General features: G+C 43.4%; 1 protein-coding gene across 1 annotated transcript in view; it reads left to right on the top strand.

The window, feature by feature from the left end:
- The first annotated feature begins 19,394 nt into the window (after positions 1-19,394).
- Positions 19,395-25,073, top strand: part of Phlpp1 (PH domain and leucine rich repeat protein phosphatase 1) — a 171,761-nt gene continuing 166,082 nt past the window's right edge. The window contains exon 1 of the mRNA XM_070028994.1: positions 19,395-21,136. Within this exon, the coding sequence (XP_069885095.1) occupies positions 19,636-21,136 (1,501 nt within the window). The 5' untranslated portion in view covers positions 19,395-19,635. The remainder of the gene's footprint in view (positions 21,137-25,073) is intronic.

Here is a 25,073-nt window from a genome sequence, read left to right as displayed (position 1 = left end):
AGTGGACTGATCATAGCCACTCTCTACAGAAACTCTTTTCCCACGAGGCCTCCCTGTGCTATAATTATACTGGGGGCCCCCAGCATTTCCCAAGGCCAAGAAAGAGACCTTTCCTATGATATAGCTGGCCATAAGTCAGACAGTTCTGTGGTTAATGGGGTAATGAGACGGTCTCTAGGAACAGTTTGCCTCTAGGAACAGTTTTGCTATCATGTCTTCCTAGTTATTTCCTGAAAGATACAATCTACTCATTGCTCTGATAAGAGTGACTTGTTTAAATACCCTATGTCTAATTTTACAGAGAGAGTTGAGAATATGTTGAAAATAATTTGTTAGGCTGCCCTAATCCAGTACCAATAACTGGTTAAACAATAGAAATGTATCGTCTCATAATTCTGGAGGTAACAAAGGTAAGATTTAGGCACTGACAGGGTTGATTTATTAGTTTGCTGTTTTTGGCACTAGTATTTGAACTTAAGGTCTGTGCCTGCTAGTCAGGTTCTCTATCACTGAGCCTCTAGCATGCTGGTTATTTTGAGACAAGTCTTACTTCCTGCCTGGTATGTGCCTGGACTGCTATCTGCCTATTTCAGGCTTCCCCTCATAGCTGCAATGACAGGCACATTTTACCATGTGCGGCTTCTTTCTGTAGAGTCTTACTACCAGGCACTGGTGGCTTGTGCCTATAATCTTAGATACTCAGAAGGCTGAGATCTGAGAATGGAGGTTTGAAGCCAGCCTGGGCAGACAAACTGGACACTTATCTTCAATTAACTACCAAAAAGTGAGAAGTGGGGGTCTGTCTCAAGTGGTAGAGCTGCAGCCTCAGGGAGGGTAGGAGGCCTTGGGATCAAGTCCTTGTTACTGGTACAAAACAAAATAGAGTCTTTCAAAGGTCTGCAGATTTTTCTGCCTGGTCTAGCTGGGAACGATGAGCCTCCCAATCTTTCTTCATGCTCTAATGACTTTATCTTGACCAGAATATCTGAAAAGAGTCTATTTCCACACACATTCTTATCCATAAGTATTGGAACTTCGGACTCACATATTTCTGGTGGTGATACAATCTATCCAAAGCCAATCTACAGTTCCAGGCAAAGCCCAATTCAAGTAGCCAACCTGAAGAGCTCACAGATGCCTACTCGTTTGTAAAATGATGCAGCAACTTAGAAAAGTCTTCAGTATTTTCAGAAGGTAAACATAGATCTATACATGACTGAGCCATATCACTCTATTGGTCACATGAAAACCTATGACCACATGGCCTTCGTGCATACCTGTGGATAGCAGCAAATTATTCAACTGTTGCCTGTGCATAGAAAAACAATGTGTGGTCTACTTGTGTAATGGAATACTATTCAGCCATGAAAAAGAACTAACTACTGATACCTAATATGATACAAGTGAATCTCAAAACTATTTTGCTAAGTGCATGTCAGCTGCAAAGACTGCACAGCATGTGGTTCCATTTATGTGAAATTTCTAGAAAGATCAACCTATACACACAGAAAGTAGATAAAGATGGCTGCCAAGGCCTAGGAGTAAGAATGGGGATCAACCGTAAGTAATTAACTAGAAATAACACGTATAGCAAGCTCTTCAACAGTATATTAAATAAACCAGAGTCCACTTGTGTGTCTAAATGTGGAACCACATCCCAGATGAGGGGCTGAATGAAAAGAAAGCCAAGCCTGGTGTGGATGTAACCTATATAAGTAACCTGTACATGCACATAGGATTGCCCAGCTTTTTGTGCATCCCTGCATATGGACTACAGCTTAGGTTTTGTTGGTTTGTTTTAAAGTACTCGTACATAAGCCAGAATATACATTCAACATTACAGACTGCTTTGAAGATAATAAAAATGGCCTGTGCCCATACCTACACGCTGTCAGCTGAGAAGCAATCCTCCCAGATCTGAAATCAGCCCTTGAGTGCTACTACAGCACCTTCCCCTCCAGCAGCGAGACCATTTCCAGCGGGCTACAAGGTTTTACAGCAGAGCCGTGTATGAAGCCGGAGATCAGAGACTGCCTTTTTCCAGTCTGCCTCCCTTAGGATGGAGAAACTGGAAAACAGTCTTTTGTGCAAATGATTCCAGGGAAAGAAACCACATAAACATTGAATTGTTCAATTAACAGATGATATTAGTGGTGGGTGGGGAGGTCCTATTCATATGTTTGAGTACTTGCTAGGCTATGTAGTTTAAAAAGAAATGTTTTGCACCACTTGCTCTTTCTTTTAACAAGATTGGCCATTGTATCAGATACATGCTCACATTACGATTTAGGAATAGAAACTGTGACATATACTGGCACAAAAGATGCTTGGCAGGCAGGCTGTTTGGGGTTTTTGTTCGTGCACCTGTAGGACCTTTGTGAATTCCATAGAGAGGTTATTCTTTTAGCCCTCTGTCTCTCTGGATGTGTCTGAGAGAGAAATGTTTGGAAGGCAGCAATATCTTGCAGGGGCAAATGGAAAAAATGAACATTACCTGGTGGGGCTTTAAAAAGAATACCAACTGTCCTGTGCTGTCCCTCTTGCATGTGTTTGGAGAATGTGAATGTATGCAGCACAAAGCTAGAAAGAAAAAGAAAAGACAAAAGAAAGCTGGACAGGTGTTCATGCCTATAAGCCCAGCAAGTCAGGAGGCTGAGATCTGAGGGCTGAAGTTCAAAGCCAGCCTGGGCAGAAAAGTTTGAGACTCTTATCTCCAATTAACTACCAAAAAACAGGAAGTGAACCATGGCTTAATTGGTAGAGCCTCAGCCCTGAGCAACAAAACAAAGGAACAGCGCTCAGACTCTGATTTCAAGCACTTATACTGGTGTGTGCATGTGCGCACGCACACATGCACGCGCGCACATGCACACACACACACACACACACACACACACACACACACACAATGAAAGGGAAAAGTGTATGGAGAGATGAGGCAACATTTCCACAGATTCTTTGAGTCCTGAAGCCCAATCAGTGAAATGAAATAACCAGTGCTTCTTAAAGTTGGCTTTCTTCTGAAGATGAAAGATTGTTATTTTGCATGCAGCCAGGAAAGCAGCTTCTTGTTTGTGGTCGTAGGTTTTCTTCTTGTTTAGGGTGTCAGTGGTGCCAGGGCCTGTGACAGGCAGCTGATCCCTGGGGAAATGCAGCCAAGAGGAAGGAAGGTTCCAGCCAAGCCATGAACTTCAGTTCAAATGTTCATCTCGGACGGACAATGCCCTCCCTTGTGTGGCCGGAGAGCAGGGACAGCGTTCTGTACGGGACGGTAATGACAATCTGCCCTAAGATTCCCTCTTTTAATGTGGGGCTTGTACTACTGCCCCATGAAAGACAACTGTGTACTTACTGAGAACGGGGTCACGGGCATTGCGTGGTGTCCTGGAAAAACACACAATTATTCCAAAACCCAAACTCTTTTTTATTTTAAATGTAAGACTCATTAAAAGGTATGAACTTAATCCTTGGACTGGAATATTCTGTTCAGACGTTGTTTACAATGTTTAAGGATCTTAGTCTTGGCCATCCCCCAACCCTAACACATGACCTGGATCACCATCCCTACCCCCTTCCAGAAACTTCCATGACAACTCTCTTTAAAGATTCTCCTTTTCTCCCAACACTTCAAGTGATACTTATAAAATGTTTGCTTTCCGGCTGGAAACAACATGGTCTTTCTCCTGTAGAGATAATTTAAATACTTACAAACCTCTGTCCCAAACTGTGCCTTGCCTCCTGGAGTCCTGGCTTCCTATTTCTGGTCATCTGAATATCTTGCTTCTGCAAATGAAATGAATTTACAGCCAACCTGTGTTTTCTCTTCCCACAAAAATACCATTGTTTGAGCTGGGCCCTGGTGGTGCACATCTGTAATCCTAGCTATTCAGGAAGCTGAGATCTGAGGATCATGGTTCAAAGTCAGCTTAGGCAGGAAAGTCCATGAGACTCTTATTTCCAATAAACGCTAGAAAAGCGGAAGTGATGTTGTGGCTTAAAGTGATAAAAAGCTAGCCTTGGCTGTAAAAGCTCAGGACAGCGCCCAGCCCCTGAGTTCAGGCCCCTTGACGGAAAAGACAAACAAAAAAACCCTCCTTTTTTGAATGTTGAAAGTGGTGACATTGATCAAGCTATATTGTAGTCATAAACTGCTTTGTTAAATGGCAACTCCTTTGTATGACTACTTAAAAGATGACAATAAAAAAATTACCATTTTCTGATTTTGAATTTTAAATGCTTTGCCAATTGTACACATCTTTTTTATTTAATGAGCAGCAGAGCTCCCTCCTCCCCCCAACTCTTCCTCACTAAAGGCAAAAGCTGTGGACCCTCTTTAACTATTTCAGGATTTTCTTCCCAGCACAAATAACCTGGCCACATTGATATTTATTGCTCCTTTCCATTTTAGGCCACTGCCACTTTGATACTATCCCTTTGTCCTTCTTAGTTACATCACAAATCGGGCTAAATGAATATTCAACAATTATTTTCCATGTAATTGTAACCCCTCTGTACAGTATGTTCTCAAATAAAATAAAATAAAATATAAAAAAATAAATAAATAAAAGGAAAAAATTTCACCTGTTAAAAAAAAACACAATTATTTTGCTAATGTAACTCCATTTAGCAGAGTAATGAAGTTTGTGATTATATTTCCTTTCTTCTAAAACTTTGTTTTTCCTGAAGTTAATAGTTGCCTTCATTTTTCACTTGGTTGTCAATGTTCTTAATGCTACTGAAGCCCCAAACTTCACTGGAAGAGCAGACAGCTTTTCTTAGAATCTATTCTCACATCAGACATTGGATCCATTTTATCTGTGGAGATGTCCAGGAGCCCTGGGAACTTCTCTAACCTGAAAGGCATTTGGAGGTTCAAAAATCCTTTTACCCTAGACTTGAGTATTATCTTCCTTGTTCTTTTTGATGTCTATGTTTCTGGCATCCTCTATCTACCTTTGTTTTTGGCATAGACCTCCATTTCTTTGGAGGCAGCATTTCAAAAAACAGAATATGATGGGTAAAGTTTGACAGACCTTGTACAACCAAGAAAGTTTCCTTACGCTACCTTAACTATTTTTTGTTTGTTCTCATTGATTCATTCTTTTTTTCATAATTATTTTTTGGCCAAGTGTTGAATTATATTCCAAATCATTTACCTCAGAAATATGAGAGTATGTGTCTTTGTCTGTTGGTTTTAAGAATTCTGAGGAATTTTGATTCCTCACCTTGAATGTAACTTGTTGGGGTTTTTTTTGTCCTATATGGGAACTTCATAATTTTATTTTGTCTGTGCATTCTAAGTTTTCATGATATCTACCTTGATTTTGCTCTTATTAGTACTTGACATTTCAATTTGTTTTTAACCTAGATACTTATATCCTTTGATTCTAGAAACTTATCTTTAATTGTTTGTTTTCTGATATTTGGATATTCACCTATCACTATTATTTTTCTCCGTTTCCTCAGCTTTGTCTCAAACTTCCTATTTCTTCTTATCTCTTTTAATTTCAGAGGTCTTTTCTGAATCTGTATCTGTGTAATTATTTTGTTATCGTTTCATGTCCTCTTTTCTGAGGACAATAGAGTAAGTTTTTAAAGTCAACTTCCTTTAAGTGACCCCTTTTTAGCTTGTTTCAGTTGCACTCAGATTTGGTGCTCAGCTGTCTGGGTTTTCATACTTTCCAGCTGTGGGCTAGGCTGTTGGATAGGTTGTGGGGACAGGGGAGTTGTTGTATATCCCTGGGAAGAATCTTTCATGAAGACTAATTTGGGCTGCCAGAGTCTTAGGCAGAGTGTTGTAAGTTCATGCTAGTTTTTTGTGTGTGAAGACTAGGACGTAGGCATGGTGGTACATGTCTGTAATCCCAGTGCTTAGGAGGCAAAAGCAGGCGGATCAGAGTGGGCCAGCCCAGACAACACTCTGTCTTGAAAAAATTAATGAGAAAAAATGTGGCAGCCCTTCTACAAGTAACTGAAGCCATTATAGACACAGGGTCCTTACACATGGCTAAGACACTGAAGCCTTGCAGATGCCTTCAAGACGGTGAACTTAGAACTTAGAGAAGTCCCATTGCTACTGACTCTGGACTTTTTTTTTTTTTTTAGAACTCCATACTCACAGAGGTATTAACTCAACAAAACAACAATAAAGGATCGCCTATACAAGTGTTCAATTAGATATCTTCTGACATTGGTTCTATCTTATATTCCTTTATCATAGTGTTTCTACTTTAAGGCTTCAAACTGGCTCTTTTGGTTTATATACTTCAGTGATTACCACCTGTCTCCATCCTGGGCACCAGTTTTTCACCAGCTCGGACAGCTGTAGACCCAGATAGGCTGATGCTTACTGTCCACCGGACTGAGTTGTGTGAACACATGGGAAGGGTTGTGGATAATAGCAAACTGCGTTTGCTAAGAGCGCTGACTCTTCACTTGGGCCTGCAAACATCCAAAGAGGGTGGGAAAACAGTTTGGCATCTCCATTTTGGGTCTGGGTCCTTTTGCTCTGAGACATTGACTTCTGAGATCACACTGCAGTCCAGGTAAACAGGACTAAGGAGTAAACAACTTGTGACAAGAGTTGAAACAACCCCATAGGCAACCATGACTCTCTCATGGTGACCAGGCCCTGCCTGACCAGTACTGAGATGATGAGCAGCCTCAAGGCACCTGTGACCACCAGACTACACCTTGACTGATAATTAAAATTATAATAATATATCAATATTTTCAAATAAATATTATTAATAAATATGAATTATGTATCTCTTTCATGCCTACTCCCATTCTTCCTCTATTTAAACCTAAAGCTCATCTCTGTATGGTGAAGATGGGCTGAAATGCTTGACCCTCCTTCTTCCTGTGGCATTCAGTGTTGTGTATTTTATCTCCTTTCTCTTCCTTCAAGAAATCATTAGGAAAGGCACCTCTTCTGAGGGAGGTACCCTTCAGGAGCAGAGCTAGCAATCAACTGGTATCTTCTGGAGAAAAAGGAAATTGTGCCCCCTCCTCTGGGCATAACCAGCACCCGGGCACATGGTGTTAGGAGAGGAACTAGATTTCAGCCCCATTCACCTTTGGCTGGGTGCACTAGTGAATCTCAGCTGTACCCAAGGGCTGTGGGTCTGGGGGCTGGGTAAGGAACTGGGCAGATCATGACCCTCTGTCTTCAGCACTTCAATTGTGCTCAGTATCCCCCATCCCAGAACTTCGTCTCTGTCTCCTTTTTCCACAGAATAAGCTCAGAAGGGCAATTACCTTCACAAGATGAAGGACATTTTAGATTCAGTAATATAGTTTCTTCCTAAATAGTTGTCTTTTTATTTCTCTTTTAGTATTGGGGTTTGAACCCAGGGCCACAAAATACCACTTCAACCCTACCCCAACCATAAAATTTACATGTAAATTATATACATAGATATAAATTACATACTATATAAATTATATAAAATTTATATGTAAATTTTATTCCATATATTAATTTCATTTAAGTTCTGGCAGTACTTGGTTATGAACTCAGAGCCTTGCACTTGCTATATAAACACTGTACCACCTGAGTCATACTTTTAGCAAGAGCTCAAGGCCATAAGTTCAAAATAGTACTGGCAAAAAAAAAGTTAATTGGAAAGTACTTGTCCTGTTCTCCAACTATTATTTTTAACTTTTACTTTAGTTTTTGTAAGTACTACAGATTAAACCCAGGGCCTCCCACATGCTAGACACATTCTCTATTGCTGGGCTATTATAACCCTTTCCCTCTCTTAAATATTAATACAGTGAGCTAGTTCATCTTCCATCCAACACTGAAATTAATTCACAGCTACAATTTATTTTTCCATTCCATTGATGAGCAATCGGGCTTTCCATTTTGGGTTACTGAGTGAAGCTGCTCTCTTATTCATGGCTTTGCACAGATATTTTGGTGGACATATTCGCTCATTTCTCTTGGGTATTATGCCTGACAGTGTAATTTCTGGATCATCAGGCAGGCATATGTTCATCTGTGGTAGCTACTGACAGTGGATGCATGAGAGTTCTAACTGCTGTATCTCCTCTATAACCTGGCCACCGCTCACTCTTATTTTAGCCTTTCCAAGATGAGTGACATATCTGGTGTTGTTTTGTTGTGATTGTTGGAGTTTGTGGTGCTGAGGATGAAATCTGGAGCCTTATGTGTGCTGGGCAATCTCTCTACCCCTGAGCTACATCTCCAGCCTTCTGAGGTTCTCCTTTGTGTTCTCCTGATGAGGAGTGATGACAGTTAACATTTTTTCTTTTCACATAAGAGTTGGGTTTTGTTTATTCCATTTGAGACAGTTTTGCTTGTAGTCCAGACTGGTTTTAAAATTGAAATTCTCCTGTTCCAGCCTCCCAAGGAGTGAGATTATAGATGTATACTCAACTGATGTTTTCTTTTGTGAAGTGCCTGTTTAAGTATTTGTTTTACCTGGGATTTTGAAAGGATTATCTTTTCTATGTGTGTGCCAGTCTTAGGGCTTGAGTTTAGGGACTGGACACCGTCCCTGAGCTTTTGTGCCCAAGGATAGTATTCTATCCCTTTGAGCGACAGCTCCATTTCCAGCTTTTTGGTAGTTAATTAAAGATAAGTGTGTCAAGAACTTTCCTGCCTGGACTGGCTTTGAACTGCGATCTTCAGGGATAATAACAGGAGATCCTCAAATCTCAACTAGGATAACAGGTGGGAGCCACCTTTCAAGCCAAGTGGCTTGAAAGGATTGTCTTTGGTATTTCAGGAGGATTGTCTTTGGTAGTTCTTTATTCTGAATATTACGCTGGTTCCTTATCACAAAGTGGTCTTGTGGCTTTATTTTTATTCTTTTCCTGATATCTTTTGATAACAAGTACTTAATGTTGTTTTGGTTTGGTTTGTGCCAGTACTAGGGCTTGGACTCAGGGCTTAGAGCTCATTTGACTTATTCTCTCATTGCTGGTGTTCTTCCACTTGAGCCATGCCTCTTGTCTGGAGTCTTATGGACTTTTCTGTCTATGGCTGCAAATCATGATTCTCCAGATCTCAGCCTCCTGAATAGCTAGGATAACAGAGGTGAGCCAAAGTACTTGGCCAAAAGTATTTAATGTCCTAAAAGCCTAATTTATCAGTTACTCTTTTGTGTTACACTCCATTTCCTATCTCAAGGTTGCTCTCAGAAGGTTTATCTTTCACATTCACACCCAAGATCCATGTGGTATTGTTATTTGGTGTGGGGTCTCCTAGCATTTTAATATAGGATAAGAGTGATGAGCTCTATCTTCCTCACTGTTCTTGCTCCTCACATGTACTTTAACATGTGGTTAAGAACATATGTCATGAAGTTGTACTCAGATAACCCCATTTTACATTGAAAATATCATATCACCTAATCATGCTAGCTTAGTCTTGTACCCTGTACAGTGTTGCTCACTTTCCTGTCCATCAAGTGGCTGGTGGATAGCTGAGACTGGCTGCCACTGCCCAGTATCTCAAGAAGAGATTACACCGTATATCCTTAGCCTGGGGAAAGAACCAAGTTCAAGATTCCAAGCACAGTTTCTACCAAATATATCTATTATATTCATACCACTGTAAAATCCAATATCTGAAGTCATACCATTGTCAATCAGGGACTGTCTTTCTGTTGCCTGGCCTTTTTTTCACTCAAAATGCTTTTAAGGTTCATCTATTTGGCTTGGTGATAACCATTTATTCAGTTTTGTTGCCATAGGTGTATTCCAAGGTAGGATGATGCTACCATTTGTTTATTTACTGAACATTGCTAGACACTGAATTGATTCCAGGTTTGGAAAGCAGCAGCTCCACTCTCAGGGAAGGACCTGAGTGTTCTGGTACCCATACCCTTGATGCTCAGCATCCTTGCCTGAGTCTCCTGGTGGAGCAGATGCCTGGGATTCTGTGAGCTACTTTACGTTGAGCTAATGAGATTTATACCCATCTATCACCATAACTGGAGCACTGATAAAGACCCCAGAGCTTGGGTACCAGGAGTTGGGGAAATTGTTTTCATGGGCTGGTTCTTTATTCATGACAAACTCATATTTCAAAGGACTGAAAACCCAGTTTTCTTAAATGTCAAAGAAACCTGCTGTTATTCAAAAAATGCATTAAAAATTCTTTTAAATGGCAAGAATCAGCCTGAAAAGTCTTTTTTATTTCAAATTAATAACATTGAAATGTGAAGGTCTCTGCTTTGTGACTCACAGAAACATTTGCCAAAATCCCAAATTGGATGAGTTTGCTTGTCAGAGTCAGAAATCTCTTTGAGCCAGAGAGATTTTAGAGACGCTACTCACCTTAACCCCTTCAGTTCATAAATCCGTAGGTGAGGCCTTCTTGAGGTCAGATGTCTTCCCAAGGTCACCTTATAGACTCAGAACTCCTGACTTCCAATCTTGATCCTTAGAAGCTTGTTCAGCAGAATTCTCAAACATCTCAAACATCAGCACGTGTCAGAGACAGTGTCAGTCTATTGTCACAATCATTCTTTTGTGTTTGTTAATGTACTGGCTAGGAGCATGAGCCCTCTGCTTGATTTCCCTGTTAGCTCATTTTTACAACAGAGATATAGCAATGTCTCACATAGGATGTGGCAATGGTGTGGTGACCATGTCTCATCATGCTCTGGTACACATATGGCAACAGGTATTCTACAGTGTGACATTTTTATTAGCATACATTAGTTGTTCAAGAGGGCTTTCATTGTAACATTTCCACATATGTAAACAATGTATCCCAATCTACCTCAATTCTCTGAATCACTCTCCCTCATCCTGTCTTCTTAAAACACCTTCACCTTTCCTTTCCTTTCCTTTCCTTTCCTTTCCTTTCCTTTCCTTTCCTTTCCTTTCCTTTCCTTTCCTTTCCTTTTTTTCCCTTCCCCTCCCTTTCCCTTCCCTTTCCCTTTCAGTTCCTTTTCCCTTTCCCTTCTTCCCTTCCCTTTTCTTCCCTTCTTCCTTCCTTGGCTGCTTCCCCCCCCCCCTCCTCTTCTTTCTTCTCTCTCCCCCTCTCCCTCTCTATGTTTGTTCATTTGTGCAGGCATTGAACTTGGGGCCTGAATGCTGTCCCTTAGCTTTTTTGCTCAAGACTAGCATTCTACAACTTAAGCTATAGCTCCACTTCCGGCTTTTTTTTTTTTGTTTTTGATGGTTAATTGGTGGTGAGTCTCCTGGATTTTCCTCCTCTGGCTGGCTTTGGACCTAGATCCTCAAATGTTAGCCTCCCGAGTAGCTAATGCCTGAGCCACAAACATCTGGCAACTGTTCCACTTTCATATATGCAAATAAATAATGTGTATCCTGTTCAACTTCATTCACCATCTCCATTAGCTCTCCTCCCTCTCACTGGTGATTTTTTTCTGTGCCTGTCCTGGGGCTTAAACTCAGGGCCTGGGCACTGTCCCTGAGCCTATCTGTGCTCAAGGCTACTGCTCTACCACTTGAGCCACAGTGCCACTACCAGTACAGTCTGACTATCTGAGGAATCAAACCCAGGGCTTTGTGTATACTAGGCAAGCACTCTACCACTAAGCTATAATAATAATTATTATTATTTTTGGTCCGTTGTAGGGCCTGAACTCTGAGTCTAGGTGCTGTCCCTCGGCTCTTCAGCTCATGGCTAGGGCTCTACCACTTGAGTCACAGCACCACTTCTGGCTTTTTCTGCTTATGTGGTGCTGAGGAATCGAACCCAGGGCCTCATGCATGCAAGGCAAGCACTCTACCACTGAGCCACCTTCCCAGTCCAAAGCTATACTTTTTAAAGTTATACCTTCATTAACTATAACTCTCTGTTCCTGGGCATCTAATAGCAGAGTACTGGAAGCAGCCACTGTGGGGAGTTCTGCATTGTGATTCCCAAAGGCCAGTCTGAGATCTGGTACTGGCTTGAGATGACATTATTCTTGGTCTTATAGGAACACCAGGAAAAAGAGAAAGGGCAGGTTAATGAGTTTCTCCTAAGATTCATTGGTTGAATTTGAAAGGACCACAGTTTATGCTGAGATTTATCTTTCCTACCTTGTTTATTGGTGTTAAAGTATCCTTTTCAAAATGGTGTGTTTGTGGTACTTATGTTTTGCAATGCTTTGTGGGGCAATGACTGGAAGTGTTTTATTTATTATCACATATTCATTTGCTTGTATCATGCCTGGCATGTAATAGAATGAATGAATATCTAAACAGAAAACAGTTAGTAAACCTCATTTGGTTACCAATTTTGTTTGTACATGGGAAATAACAAATTCTTAGTCTTAAAGTCTAATGACTTTCAGATTGGCACTACTCTATTGAGTGCCAATATATCCCTTGTATTGAGTTTGAAACATTCTTCTCAAATTTGCCTCTACTCAGAACCTCAGGAAACAGGATTTTTGCAGATATAATCTAGCTAAGATGAAGGCAGGAAGGATCAGTGTAGCCCCTGGCCCAGTGACCAGAGTCCTTAGTAGAGGATAATTTGAACACAGAGACATAGGGAGAAGAGAAGTCTCCCCACCTCTAGGTGATGAAATATAGGAGAAGGCAAAGACTGGAGTGATGTGGCTAGAAGCCTATAAATGCTGGCACGCACTAGAAACCAGAGGAAGCATGAGAGAATCCTAGCAATCTAAAGTCTAGAGACATTAGAGAGAGAATGGCCCTGTGAACATCTTGATCTGGATTTCTAATTTCCATAGTTGTAAAGGAATGCATTTTTGTTATTTTTGAGTTCATGGTACTGAAATTGGAGGGTCATAGTTCTCAACTCTCCATCTCAACCAATGGTTGAGCAAAATGTCATGTGGCATGATGCCTGTCATTCCAGTGATCTAAAGAGGAAGATTACAGACTAGGCCAGTCTGGGCATAAAGTAAGACCCTGTCTTGAAGATAATCAACATAAAAGGGCTGAAGGCATGGTTCAAGTGGTATACAACCCGCTTAGCAAGTGTGAGACATTGAGTTCAAATATCAGTACTGACAACAAAACAAAACAAAACAAAAACACTAACACAGAGAAGAATCTTGGACACTGGATGTGGAGGGAGGCAGAAAGGAAAGGAAAGATTTCTAGGGATGGAGGGTGTATTTTGTCATCACTGTACTGGGGGAACAGAGGGAATACCCATTTACTTCCTTGATGTAAAGTTGAGGACTAGTAATAGTATAGGGAGTCATTAGCTAAAGAATGTTTTCTTTTTGGGTGGGGAGGTTGGTTGTGGGGCTTGAACTCTGGGCTTGGGCACTGTCTCTGTGCTCTTCAGCTCAAGGTGAGTGCTCTACCACTTGAGCCACAGCCACTTCCAGTTTTCTAGTGGTTTACTGGAGATAAGAGTCTCATAAACTTTCCTGCTCGAGCTGGCTTTGAGCCGTGATCTTCAGATCTTAGCCTCCTGCATAGCTAGGATTACAGGCGAGAGCTACCAGCGCCCGGCTTAGAGAATGTTTTCTATTTTCAGTTTTCATATAATCAGAAGAAATGCTTTGGGATGATGTAGGAAGGATACTTGGCAGAGATGAATCTTGATGGATATAGGTATTAGATGCTTGAGACAGGTAAGAACGGAGTGTGTGTGTGTGTGTGTGTGTGTGTGTGTGGTGTGTGTGTGTGTGTGTGTACACCAGCCCTGGGGCTTGAACTCAGGGCCTGGGGACTGCCCCTGAGCTTCTTTACTCAAGGCTAGTGCTCTACCACTTGAGCCACAGCTCCACTTCTGGCTTTTTCTAAGTTAATTAGAGAGGAGAGTCTCTGTGCCTTTCCTGACCAGGCTGGCTTCAAACTATGATGACTTTCAGATCTCAGCCCCCTGAGCAGTGAAGGTGACAGACTTAATCCCCTGGAATCCATTCTGGAATTTTTTTTTTTTTTTTTGGTTGGTCATGGGGCCTGAACGCTGAGCCTGGATGCTGTCCTTCAGCAATTCAGCACAAGGTGAGCACTCTACCACTTGAGCCACAGCAGCACTTCTGGCTTTTTCTGCTTATGTGGTACTGAGGAATCGAACCCAAGGCCTCATGCATGTGAGGCAAGCGCTCTACCACTGAGCCACCTTCCCAGCCCTAGTTTTTAATGTATCTTTTTGTGAGGGATGGAACTGGCATTTGAATTCAGGGCTTCATGCTGGCTAGCCAGGTGTTCTACTTGTGCCATGCCTCCAGTCCTTCTTCCCCTTTGAGATAGGGTCTTGCTTTTTTACCTGGGCAGGCAATCTATAGCAGAGGTAACAAGTATCAACAACCACATCTAGCTTTTTCTATTAAGATGGGGTCTTGCAAACTTCCTTTTCCTTAGGCTGGTATTGACCTCTCTCCTCTTGATTTCAGCCTCCTCCAGAGCTAAGACCATTGTACCCACTTACTGGTTGAGATGTAGTCTCAAAAAAATTTTTTTTGCTGGGCTGGCCTAGAACCATGATCTTCCAATCTCAGCCTCTTGAGTAGCTAGGTAACATTACAGGCAGTGCCCCAAATAATGTGTTTTTAATGTACTGCCATTACAAAAGTATTCCAAACAATTGTATGACAAACTCATTCACAAGAGAAGTAAGAAATACTTTGGGACAAAATGTTTATATTCATATGTAATTTTTTCTTTTTTTTGGGGGGGGGGTTCTGGTCGTGCGGCCTGAACTCTGGGCCTTAGCGCTGTCCCTCAGCTCTTCAGCTCAAGGCTAGAACTCTACCACTTGAGCCACAGCGCCACTTCTGGCTTTTTTCTTTTTGCTTATGTGGTGCTGAGAAATTGAACCCAGGGCCTCATGCATGCAAGGCAAGCACTCTACCACTGAGCCACCCAGCCCTCATATATAATTTTATATCTAGATTTCCCTATTTGTCCAAATCAAGAGCTATGTATACAAAAGAGAGTAGGTTGATGCTTAACTACAAAAAATGATCATTGCCTATAGATGAGCCTGATGGAGAGCAGCTATTTTTGCCTGTACAGTGTTTACTTGGGGTAAAGGTGCCTAGGTATATAAATTCTGCAAATACTTGTGGAAGGCTAAAGTTTTTTATATCACTAGGAGGAAGGCCTGCGTCCAGTGTGAAGCATCATTATTGTCACATCCAGAACCTCTGTTTATCTGGGTGAGGCAGAAAGTGAGAAATGAGAAAAAGATAGAGAATTAAGGGATTACAAAGAGTGTAGTAAAATCTGAAAAGCTATCAAGCCCCAACTATAAAACAGACTGTGTAAAATGAGAGTAGTAATCTGAGCTCTTGATCAAATTCAAATTGGAAGTTTTATGAAGGAGGGGTAAGACTTGAGAGAGACCATAAGGTCTCATCTTGCCAGTGAACAGGGAACATATTAATTCAGTTTGGCCACCTGGGGCCCATTTAGTGCACCAGTAATTTGCTAAATGGGTCCCTCCCAGTAAAAAAATAAAAGAAAGAAAAAGAAAAAGAATGAGTAAACAGTGAGCAATTTAGGCATGGTAAACCACTAGTAGCTCAGGGGATATAAAAATGTGAAACTATAATTAGATCCCTTGTTTATAATGTACTAACTAAATGAATTACATTGTATATTGCATCTTTCTGTGTGTATTTCTGGACGCAGCTGAGCCCTCAACAATTCAGAATGAAACTATCCCAGCCATCAATTGATGCCTCTATTAAAATTCCAACTGCTTACATTAGGAAAAATTCCAAAGATGTTTTCTTTTATCTTAGATTCAAGGATGCACACAGGATTAACTTCGATACAGAACACAGCAAGCCAGTTACAAATCACGTAGCAAAAAGGAGCTGTGGAACAGAATAGAAAATAATGTTCTCTATCTCCAAACTTAAGCTGTGAAAATATTTTTACAAGTTGGCATCAAGGTTTATGAATTTTCTATCTGACAGTTCCTTTCAGGATTTTCTTTTAGCATTTGAAAATGAGATACTTTACGAAATGTGGCCAGTCAGAAAGGTGGCAGATGATTATAGGTGTATATAGAATATTTTAAAGGGTAGGTCCTTATGTATTTATATATCTCCCCCCCCCCTCCCCTCTGTTGGTATAGAACTTGAGCTCAGGGCCTGGGCATTGTCCTTTAGCTTTTCTATTCAAGGCTAGTGCTCTATCACTTGAGCCACAGTTCTCTATTTCTGGCTTTCTGGATGATGCTTTCTGGTTAACTGGAGATGGGAATTGCATGAACTTTCCTGCCCTGGATGTCTTTGAACTGCAATCCTCAGATCTCATCATCTTGTGTAGATAGGATTACAGGCATGAGTTACCCACATCTGGCAATGGTGAAAGAAATGGAGTCAAATTTGTCTGTCTTGCTTTTGTTTTTTCAGGACTGGGCATCAGACCCAGGTCTGTATCACGTGATCTACCACTGAGCTCCATCCCAGCCCCTGCTTCACTTTTTAAGTGGGAGAAGCTGCGATTCCTTGAGTTTATGGAAAAACACTTGCCTTTTATCAAAAACATTTCCTTATTCAGAGAAATTTGACAGTGTGTGTTGGCACAGATGGTCTGGGAGATGTCCCACAATGCCAGCAAGCTCTAAGTACAAATTTCATGGCCCTTTATCAATTTGTTATTTCAACTGCTAGGTTCTGGCTGATGTGGCATTCAGAGGATTATCTATTCTTTAGGAATTCTTTCTCTCTTTTCACTCACAAGTTTTGTAACTTGGTGAAGGTTTAGGATTGCATAGACTTGCGAAAGTTTTGGATTACATAGAACTTTTTTTTTTTTTTACCCTGCATTCTGATTTTTCTTATTCTGAGCACAATGAAATATATCATTTTGCAGATTACAGACTGTTTTCATGAATTGGGGAAAAACAAACACTTTACATCTACTTTTTTTCTGTTTACAGTTTCTTGAACTCAGTGTCTTGTGTTCTCAGTTGGCTTGTTTGCTTATGACTGGTGCCCTACACTTGAACCATACTTCCATCTCAGCAAGGACTTTTCTAGGACTTTTCTGCTTGAGCTCGCTTGAAACTGAGATTCTCTAATATCAGCCTCTTGATTAGATAGATTTATAGGCATGACACACTGGGCCCAAGTCTACTTCTATCTTTTTCTTTTTGAGTTGGTAATGTATCTTCTTTTCCAATAATAATAGTTTCACTTTTTAAAAAATCTCTCCTACCTGCAATTTAGTATTAGGTATCCTTTGTGGCAAGTTCGTCTTTGTCAGAATTATATGATGGCTCCCCAGCAGCCCCTCCCAACTCCAGTATTTTGGCTACTAAATTCTCTCCCCCTTCTTTCCTCTCCCTCTGTCTTTTCTTTCTTCTTTCTGTCCTTCCCCTCTCATCCTTCTTTCCTTTTGTTGTACTGGGTTATTCCATTGCTGAACACATGACTGGTGTATATTTCTATAGTAGTTTGCTAGCTTACTTGAATCTGTATCTCTCTTATGGGAACATGTAATAGCTCTAATTTTTAAAATGTTGTTATTGAGTTAAATGGAATAAAAATTAATTTCATGAAGCCAAGGGGTAAATCCTTAAAAATACAGGAAATAATTTTTAGGAGTAATTTTAGGAATTTCAAGATTCACTGAAAATTATTCATTTTTATCCTAGTAGCCTTTTCCATTTCTCTTCGATGCAATTTTATGGAAAAACTCCATGCATCTTTTCTTCAGGCAAATTTCAGTTGCTTGCTCTCTCTGTTCTTACTTTTAGCAACTTTATTGAAGTTAAGTCCTGGATAGCAAGCATCTAAAACTATTTAAAAGTCTTACATGTGAAAGCTCACATTTATAAGCACTCAAGGATATTCAATAAAAAAAAGGTAATTCAGTAGAAAAAAAAAGGTTTAATACTAAAGAATGAATTGAAGATATTTTCAGGAATATGGATCAATGTAGAGATCATCATGTTGAATGAGATAAGCTAGGTATCACATGTTCTCATTAATATGTGAAATCTAGTCTAAAATGGTAACAATGGAAATGAGTGTAAAAGGGGATTGTGTGTGTGAGAGAGGGGGAGGAATCAGTGGGAAAGAGGAAAGGACAGGGGATTGGTGTATCAAGAGGATGGAAGTATATTACAGATAGACAGTCAGGTAGATAAGATCATAAAATCCACCAAATACCTTGGAAAGGTGGGGGATAGGTTAGAAAGGGAGTGTAAGAGAATAACATGGATGAACATGTTAAAAGTATTCCATAAGTATGTACGGGATGCTCTCAATGAAACCCTCTGGTAAAACAACGTTAAAAAAGGGTTTAGTAAATTATCCAAAAAAGAAAGAAGAAAGGTCACTTTTCAGACCAAGACTAAACATTTAACGGTAGAAAATATATTTTCCCTTGGTGGGGTGGCAAATGCCTTTGATCGCAACTCTGGAGGCTGAGGCAGTGGGATTGTCACTTCGAACTGAGCTACACTAGGAGATCTTGGCAATAAATAGATTAATAGACTAAATGAATAAATCTTTCCCCCTTAAAAAATAAGAAAACAAACAAAACAACCAACTCCGGAAAGAGCTTATTTCATATCTCACTGTCTCCATTCTAATGTTCCTTCTATTTTCTCTCCTTTCTGTGTGATTAAACTACTTCAAACGTAAAGATCAGTGGGAAACGATGGACCATTGGCCATGGTTTTTCTCTCCTAAAAGGAGAATGGAAAAGGATGGGGTCAGGTTTAGATAATTCCCACCAGACACAGGCAACTATCGTCTGTTAGAATTTCCACACACTGCATGTCTTCCCCGACCTTGAAAAAGCCGTGGGTGGGAAAGGGGGGGTCAAGAGAACCGGGGCCGCCCAGGGTCCTGGGATGTCCTGAGAGTGTACTTAACTTGTATTTTACACAATGGGCAGTGGCGTACCCAGGATGTCCGTACCGTTTAAGAGTCCCTGAAAGCCCTCACTCTGAATTAGCAGGGAAAATATGTCAGCCGGGTCATCTGGCAAGCAGGAGTGGCGGAGTAAGGGGAAAGAAGAACGTTCCCGGGCAAGGAGTTCAACAGCAGAGGGCACAATGCCCACCAGCGACCGCCAGCAGCTGGCAGTATTGAAAGGGTCGACCTCCTTAGGGCCGCTGGGGCTTGTAGTTCGCCACCGCTCCCTTCCCGCATGCTCCATCCTCAAGAGAACTACAACTCCCAAGGAGCACCGCGCATCTCATGCCGTCCCTCCTCGAGTGGACTCCGGGACCGCCCAGGAACGGCCCCGCCCTCGCACGCACGCGTCACGTTTATTTACCCCGAAGTCCCGCCCCTCCGCCCTTCTCCCGACGCTCCGCCCCGAAATGTCGTCATGTGACCGATGCATATTCATGAGGCCCGCGCGGGGCCCGCCCCTCCTCGCCGCCCGCCTTCCCGCGCGCGTGATTAATATTCAATGAGCCGAGCGCGGCGGCTGGCTCGCGGGGGTGAGGCGGGCGGAGCGGGCGGGGCCTGGCGCCGGGGGAGCCCTGGACTCGGCGGGGAGGGCGCGTGTGGCGGGGGGGACGGTGCGGCCCGGCGGGCGCGCGGGATGGAACACCGAGACACCGACGGAATGCTCCGAATTGCCACATAATCCCCTGGAACGGCCGCGCCGAGCGCCATTGGCTTCTCCCTTCTCCGCGCGCGGCCGCCGCCGCCGCCGTCTCCCACCTTCGCCTCACCGCCTCCCTCTCCGCCCGCCGCCGCCCGAGCTGGGGGGGAGACGCGAAACCCCACTGCGATGGAGCCCGCTGCCGCGGCCCCGGCGCAGCGACTCCCCGAGCCCAGCCGGGAGGACCGGGCTCCGGCTCCGGCTGCGGCGGCGGCGGCGGCTCTGGCGGCGGCGGCCGGGGGCGGCCGGAGCCCGGAGCCCGCGCTGACCGCGGCGCCCGCGAGCGGCGGGAACGGCGGCGGGGCGCGGGCAGAGGCCCCCCGCGAGGCGCCGGCGGGCCGGGCCGGGGGCACGGGGCGCCGGCGGCGGCGCGGGGCTCCTCAGCCCCCCGCCGGCGGGATCGCCCCGGTGTCCGGGGCCGGCGGCGGCGCCAACTCGCTGCTGCTGAGGCGAGGGAGGCTGAAGAGGAATCTGTCCGCGGCCGCCGCCGCCGCCTCGTCGTCGTCGTCGTCGTCCTCCTCGTCCTCAGCCGGGCCCGCCTCGCAGCCCCCGGGCGCCGCCGGCCTCCCCGTCTCCTGCTCGGCCTCGGCGGCGTTGTGCACCCGGAGCCTGGACCGGAAGACTCTGCTCCTCAAGCACCGGCAGACGTTGCCGCTGCAGCCGTCGGACCGGGACTGGGTGAGGCACCAGCTCCGGCGGGGCTGCGTGCACGTCTTCGACCGCCACCTGGCCTCCAGCTACCTGCGCCCGGTGCTCTGCACGCTGGACACCACGGCGGGCGAGGTGGCCGCGCGCCTCCTGCAGCTGGGCCCCAAAGGCGGCGGGGTGGTGAAGGTGCCGGGCCGGGCGCCGGGCGCCGCTGCCGACGGCGCCCCGGCGGAGCTGCCCCCCGACGCCGGCTCGCGGCTCGCGTCGCCGGACTCGCCCTCCGTGGGGATCGCCGCCCCGGGGCCCGCCGGGGGTCCGCCGCGCGCCCCTCCCGGCGACCTGCCGCTGCCCGCGGGCGGGTGGCCGCGCCGCGCCAGCCCCGCGCCCTCGGACTCCAGCCCCGGCGAGGCGTTCCCGGGAGGAGGCCCGGCTTCCCCGCCCGGAGCCCCGCGGCGTCTGGACGGTGCGCCCGCGGGCCCGGCCTCCGACACCGAGAGCTTCAGCCTGAGCCCCAGTGCCGAGAGCGTGTCCGATCGCCTCGACCCCTACAGCAGCGGCGGCGGCGGCGGCGGCGGCTCCTCGTCGTCGGAAGAGCTGGAGGCCGACCCGAGCCAGCCCCGTCGCCCGGGTCTCCCCGTGCAGCCCCCGCCGCCTTCCCAGACGGCCGCCCCACCTCCACCGCCGCAGAAAGCCCCCGACGGGGCAGCCCGCGAGGGATCTCGGGGGGACACGGCGGTGGCGGCCCCAGGAAGCCCCCTCTCCCCCACCGGGAGGAGCGGGGAGAGGATGGCGGAGAAGGCGCCTCCTCCGCCCACCCTGTACGTGCAGCTCCACGGGGAGACCACCCGGCGCCTGGAGGCGGACGAGAAGCCCCTGCAGATCCAAAATGACTACCTCTTCCAACTGGGATTTGGGGAACTATGGAGGGTGCAGGAAGAAGGCCTGGACTCGGAGGTCGGCTGTCTCATCCGCTTCTATGCAGGTAAGGAAGTCACCTGCACGTCGACGTGCGTCCCCCAAACTCTGACAGCGAGCGACCCTTGAGCAGCTCACAGGGCCCAGCCCCAGAGTAACTGAGGGGCTGCTGAGCCTCTGATACTTAGGCGCAGCTTTTCCCGCGCCGTCTGTAGATGGGAGAGTGGGGGTCACCCCTCGGCTCAGGTAGGAAGGCCCGGGGCGGGGGGCAGGGGAGGTGGCGGCCCAGCCAGCAGGAAGTGCAGGCGGCGGCGGCACACTGTCCGGAAAGGCAGCGAGGACACCTTTAACGCCGAAGGTGCCTGGCCTCTGCCGGCTCTGGACCCTGCTCAGGCTTTCGCTGGCTTCAGGCAGTTTGGATTTCGGGTAAACTGGCCTAATCCTCAGGAATGAACACCTTCCCTGCCCCTGACTCTCCGAAGTTTCCCGTTCCTGGTCTAGGGTCACTAAGGGCCACTTGTGCCTTGTTAACTGATGCCTTTGTTTGTTCCACTCTGCTGCTGTTACAGCCCTTTTAGACACCTGACAGATAGCGTTCTTGGTTTACTTTAGGGATCTCCAGCCACCCCCCTCCCCGCCCCCCCCCCCCCACTTTCTTCAAGTTTGAATCTTGCATGCAAATGAGTTCGCTTCCAGCTTTCTGGTCCAGACCTTTGACGTAGAACTTGCACTAGGGTTCATAATAAGAATTTAAGTAGTTGCCTTTTCTACTCTTGGGGTGGACCCCAGATCTTCCTGTCTTTCAAGTACCAGATCAAATTTTTACAAGGGTTGATGAGAAATGTAGTGTATCTTTTTTGGCTAAAGACTTGGCTGGTTCTAAACTAGGGAGCTGTAGGTCCTAGGTACTGCATTTGAACTTGGTAAGTTTGCATCCATTTCCTCCTCTGGTTTGAACAAAAGTTCTTAGTGATAAGTCTTATCATAAGAAACGTAAAAAATTAGAAGAACTAAATCATGAGTCAAATCTTTGCCAGCTCTAGGTTTTAGGTTGTAATGTCAGAAAAGTAATCATACTACCAACTCCATTAGTCTGTACCTGTTCTTTTTACATTTAATGTATTTGGTCTAATTTGTGTTGTATCCCTGTTGAGATATTCCTCAAGTTTAATTGCAATTTTTCTGAAATGCTTAAGTGGACTTCTGATGAACCTTTGCTTATTAAAAAAACCCCAGATCTTAGTATAATAGCAGCTGTAGTACTAAAGCTAATATCCTAACTGAATGATAGCCTTTAAAAACTTGGGCCCAGAAAGTGGGTGATTTTTAAAATTTTATTTTACAGACACAAGCACTATATCACTTTCTCCTAGAGCTCATGTAATTTGTGAAACAATAAATACTTTATGACAGCTTTCAAGGGGGGAAGCACACTTGAGACTATTTTGTTGACATGAGAATGATAAATGTGCTTTAACTACATGGAGGGAAATAGATATATGACAAGGTATAGAAAATGAACAATATTTGGACACATTTTTATATTGAAGGAAGGAGCTTTTCAACTCTTATTTTGTTCTGATGAATATCCACAGGAGATGTTTTGGTTGTCACAGTCGTGAACTTTAAATCTTTGATTCGCTTTGGTTGTGTTTTTAAGAGTGTCTACAGTATTCCAAGTGAATGATAAGCATTTTTTTCTTCCAGTGAATCTCAATATAAGTGACAAATCCTTTTGTTAAATCTTCAGTTTCTGGTATGATTATTTAAATATTTTTGTTTTATTCTTTATGAAAAACAGTAATTGTTACCTCACTCTGAACTTAACTGATCTATTCTACATGCACAGCATAAATACATATATACATCTGTCTATAAGCTCATAAAAATGACTAATAAATTGGGGCTGTCACTCTGAATTATCCATCCTGTTCTCGAATGTGAAGTCAGAGTACACACAAGATTCTAGAAAGAAGGTGTGTGATAATTAGGTTGTCTGATTGCTTGTTTTGTATTTAAACAGTGCTGAACCTATTTTAGGTTTAAGTTAATATAACAACTCTGCTGATACTCATTTGCCTTAGGACAAAATTTAGTACCTGGTTTAGTGCACTTTGAACTTTCACATGGACATTTAGTCTTGTTAGAACTCACCTTCTGAGACATTGTCAGGACTTCATACACAGTGAAGTTTCACGCTGTGCTGACAAGATTCCTAGAAACCACCTCTAGTGCTCCAGTGGAATATAGGACACCCCAAAGGGATGTTATATCTTGATATTTGTTTTCTTTAAGAAGAAGACAATGTTTGTTTTGGGTGACGGCCTTAAAGGGCATACTGGAAAATTCTATATCTTATCTATTTTATACCTTTTATTCTATGCCTTATCTATCTTATCATTATCTGTATAACATATGTTGCATTTCTTGTTGCATGTCTTTATGTGTAGGGGAGCTAAGGATAGCTGAGAAGTTACCTTTGAGGCCTTCTGAATATTTTCCATCCTTAAGTTGGGCTCATTATCATCTGTGATTTTGTTTTTCCTTCTTGTTTTTAGTTTCCCACTTAGCTTCCTTGTTCAACAAGTTCTTGTCCAGGAAAGAATTTTCATTCTCTGGAGGGTCACCTGTCACCTTTTCAATGAATTTTAGTATCCAGGTTGTTCTTGAAAGTGTTTGAAAGCCATTTATGGTTACTTAGAATGGCTAAATATTTGGGTAAGGTAAAATGAAAGTCTTCAATGAAGTAAAAGGCTTTGGATAAAAAGTACCATGTAATTACAGAAATAATGAAAACAGATTGAAAATTATTATTGCATGTAAGGATCCTTTTAGCTGTTTTTTAAAAAAGAGAAATTTTTAGTGAACATTTAATTCCCTTTTAAAATTATCTTAAATTTTTCCTGAAAGAATAACTTTAGGTTAAAGTTAAAGAATTTAGCATGCCTGTCATAAGTTTTATGGACTCCTAAGCATGAATGAGCTCCTGTTTCGTACTCCCTGGGAGGTCTGTCTTATTGAGTGGTATTAAACTTTTGATTTTTTTTAAAGTTTTAGATCTGATATTCTGGCTGTTTCAGTTCAGGTTATAATAATGGAAAGGGCATTTACAGAATGAAGAATATATACACTGTACCTAGTGCATCTTGGACAAGATGTTTTGTATGTGAATCCTTGGGATGGCTTGGTAGAACAGTTTTCTTGCCCATCTCATATTTCTTATCTTTTTCTCTTTTTGGGAATGAGATTCCCAATGATGGTTTCCTACATGGAAACCAAGAGCAGTGGTTCAGCATTAAGCTGTAGTATTGACTGGCAGGTTCTTATTACTATAATTACAGCAGTATTGAATAACGTATTTTGAACATGTGACTCCAGGGTATGCTCCAGTAGTCCTTTTAAGTGCAGAATGTTTAAATTTATTTTGTTGTTTTTCGTATTTTACATTTTGTCATATTTATGTATTGGTTGTTTTTGATGTAAAGTACAAGATGTCTTTTTCTTCTAACTGTGGTTTGATAACATCTGTTACACTTTGGATTTTATTGTCTTCAAAAATCTTACAGGGTTTTCACATAAATTATCTTATTTGTCCTTTCAAAAACATTATTAGGGAGGGGTCAGTGTCAGTCCTTTTTAGATGGAGAAATGGATGCAGAGAGAGGTTTGACTCATTTTTTCAGTCCTTGGTAGAGCTGAAAATAGACAGCTAGATGTTCTGCTTTGCAATTCATATCACTTTCCATGAATTGATGCTGAATTTCATTTACACTTAAAATTTTTTCACTTGGTTGAAAGCATTCAGAAAATACTCTATGTTTGTTGGTAATGAGGTGCTATTATCCTGTAGTCCTGAGTGGAATTCCTTGTAAATGTGAGTGATTCTGTTTTTATTGTACTACCTTTAAAACATAAGCTAGACTGGCAAAAAAGTAGATAATATAAAAAGTGCTGAAGTAATGTAAATATTCTGCTTACAAAAATAGCAATAGGTCTGAAATGAA

This window comes from Dipodomys merriami, unplaced genomic scaffold (assembly GCF_024711535.1).
Source record: "Dipodomys merriami isolate MVZ:Mamm:240054 unplaced genomic scaffold, mDipMer1.0.p SCAF_2, whole genome shotgun sequence".
Lineage (NCBI taxonomy): Eukaryota > Metazoa > Chordata > Mammalia > Rodentia > Heteromyidae > Dipodomys > Dipodomys merriami.
The sequence above is the reverse complement of the archived record's forward strand: the minus strand, read 5'-3'. Positions and strand labels throughout refer to the sequence as shown.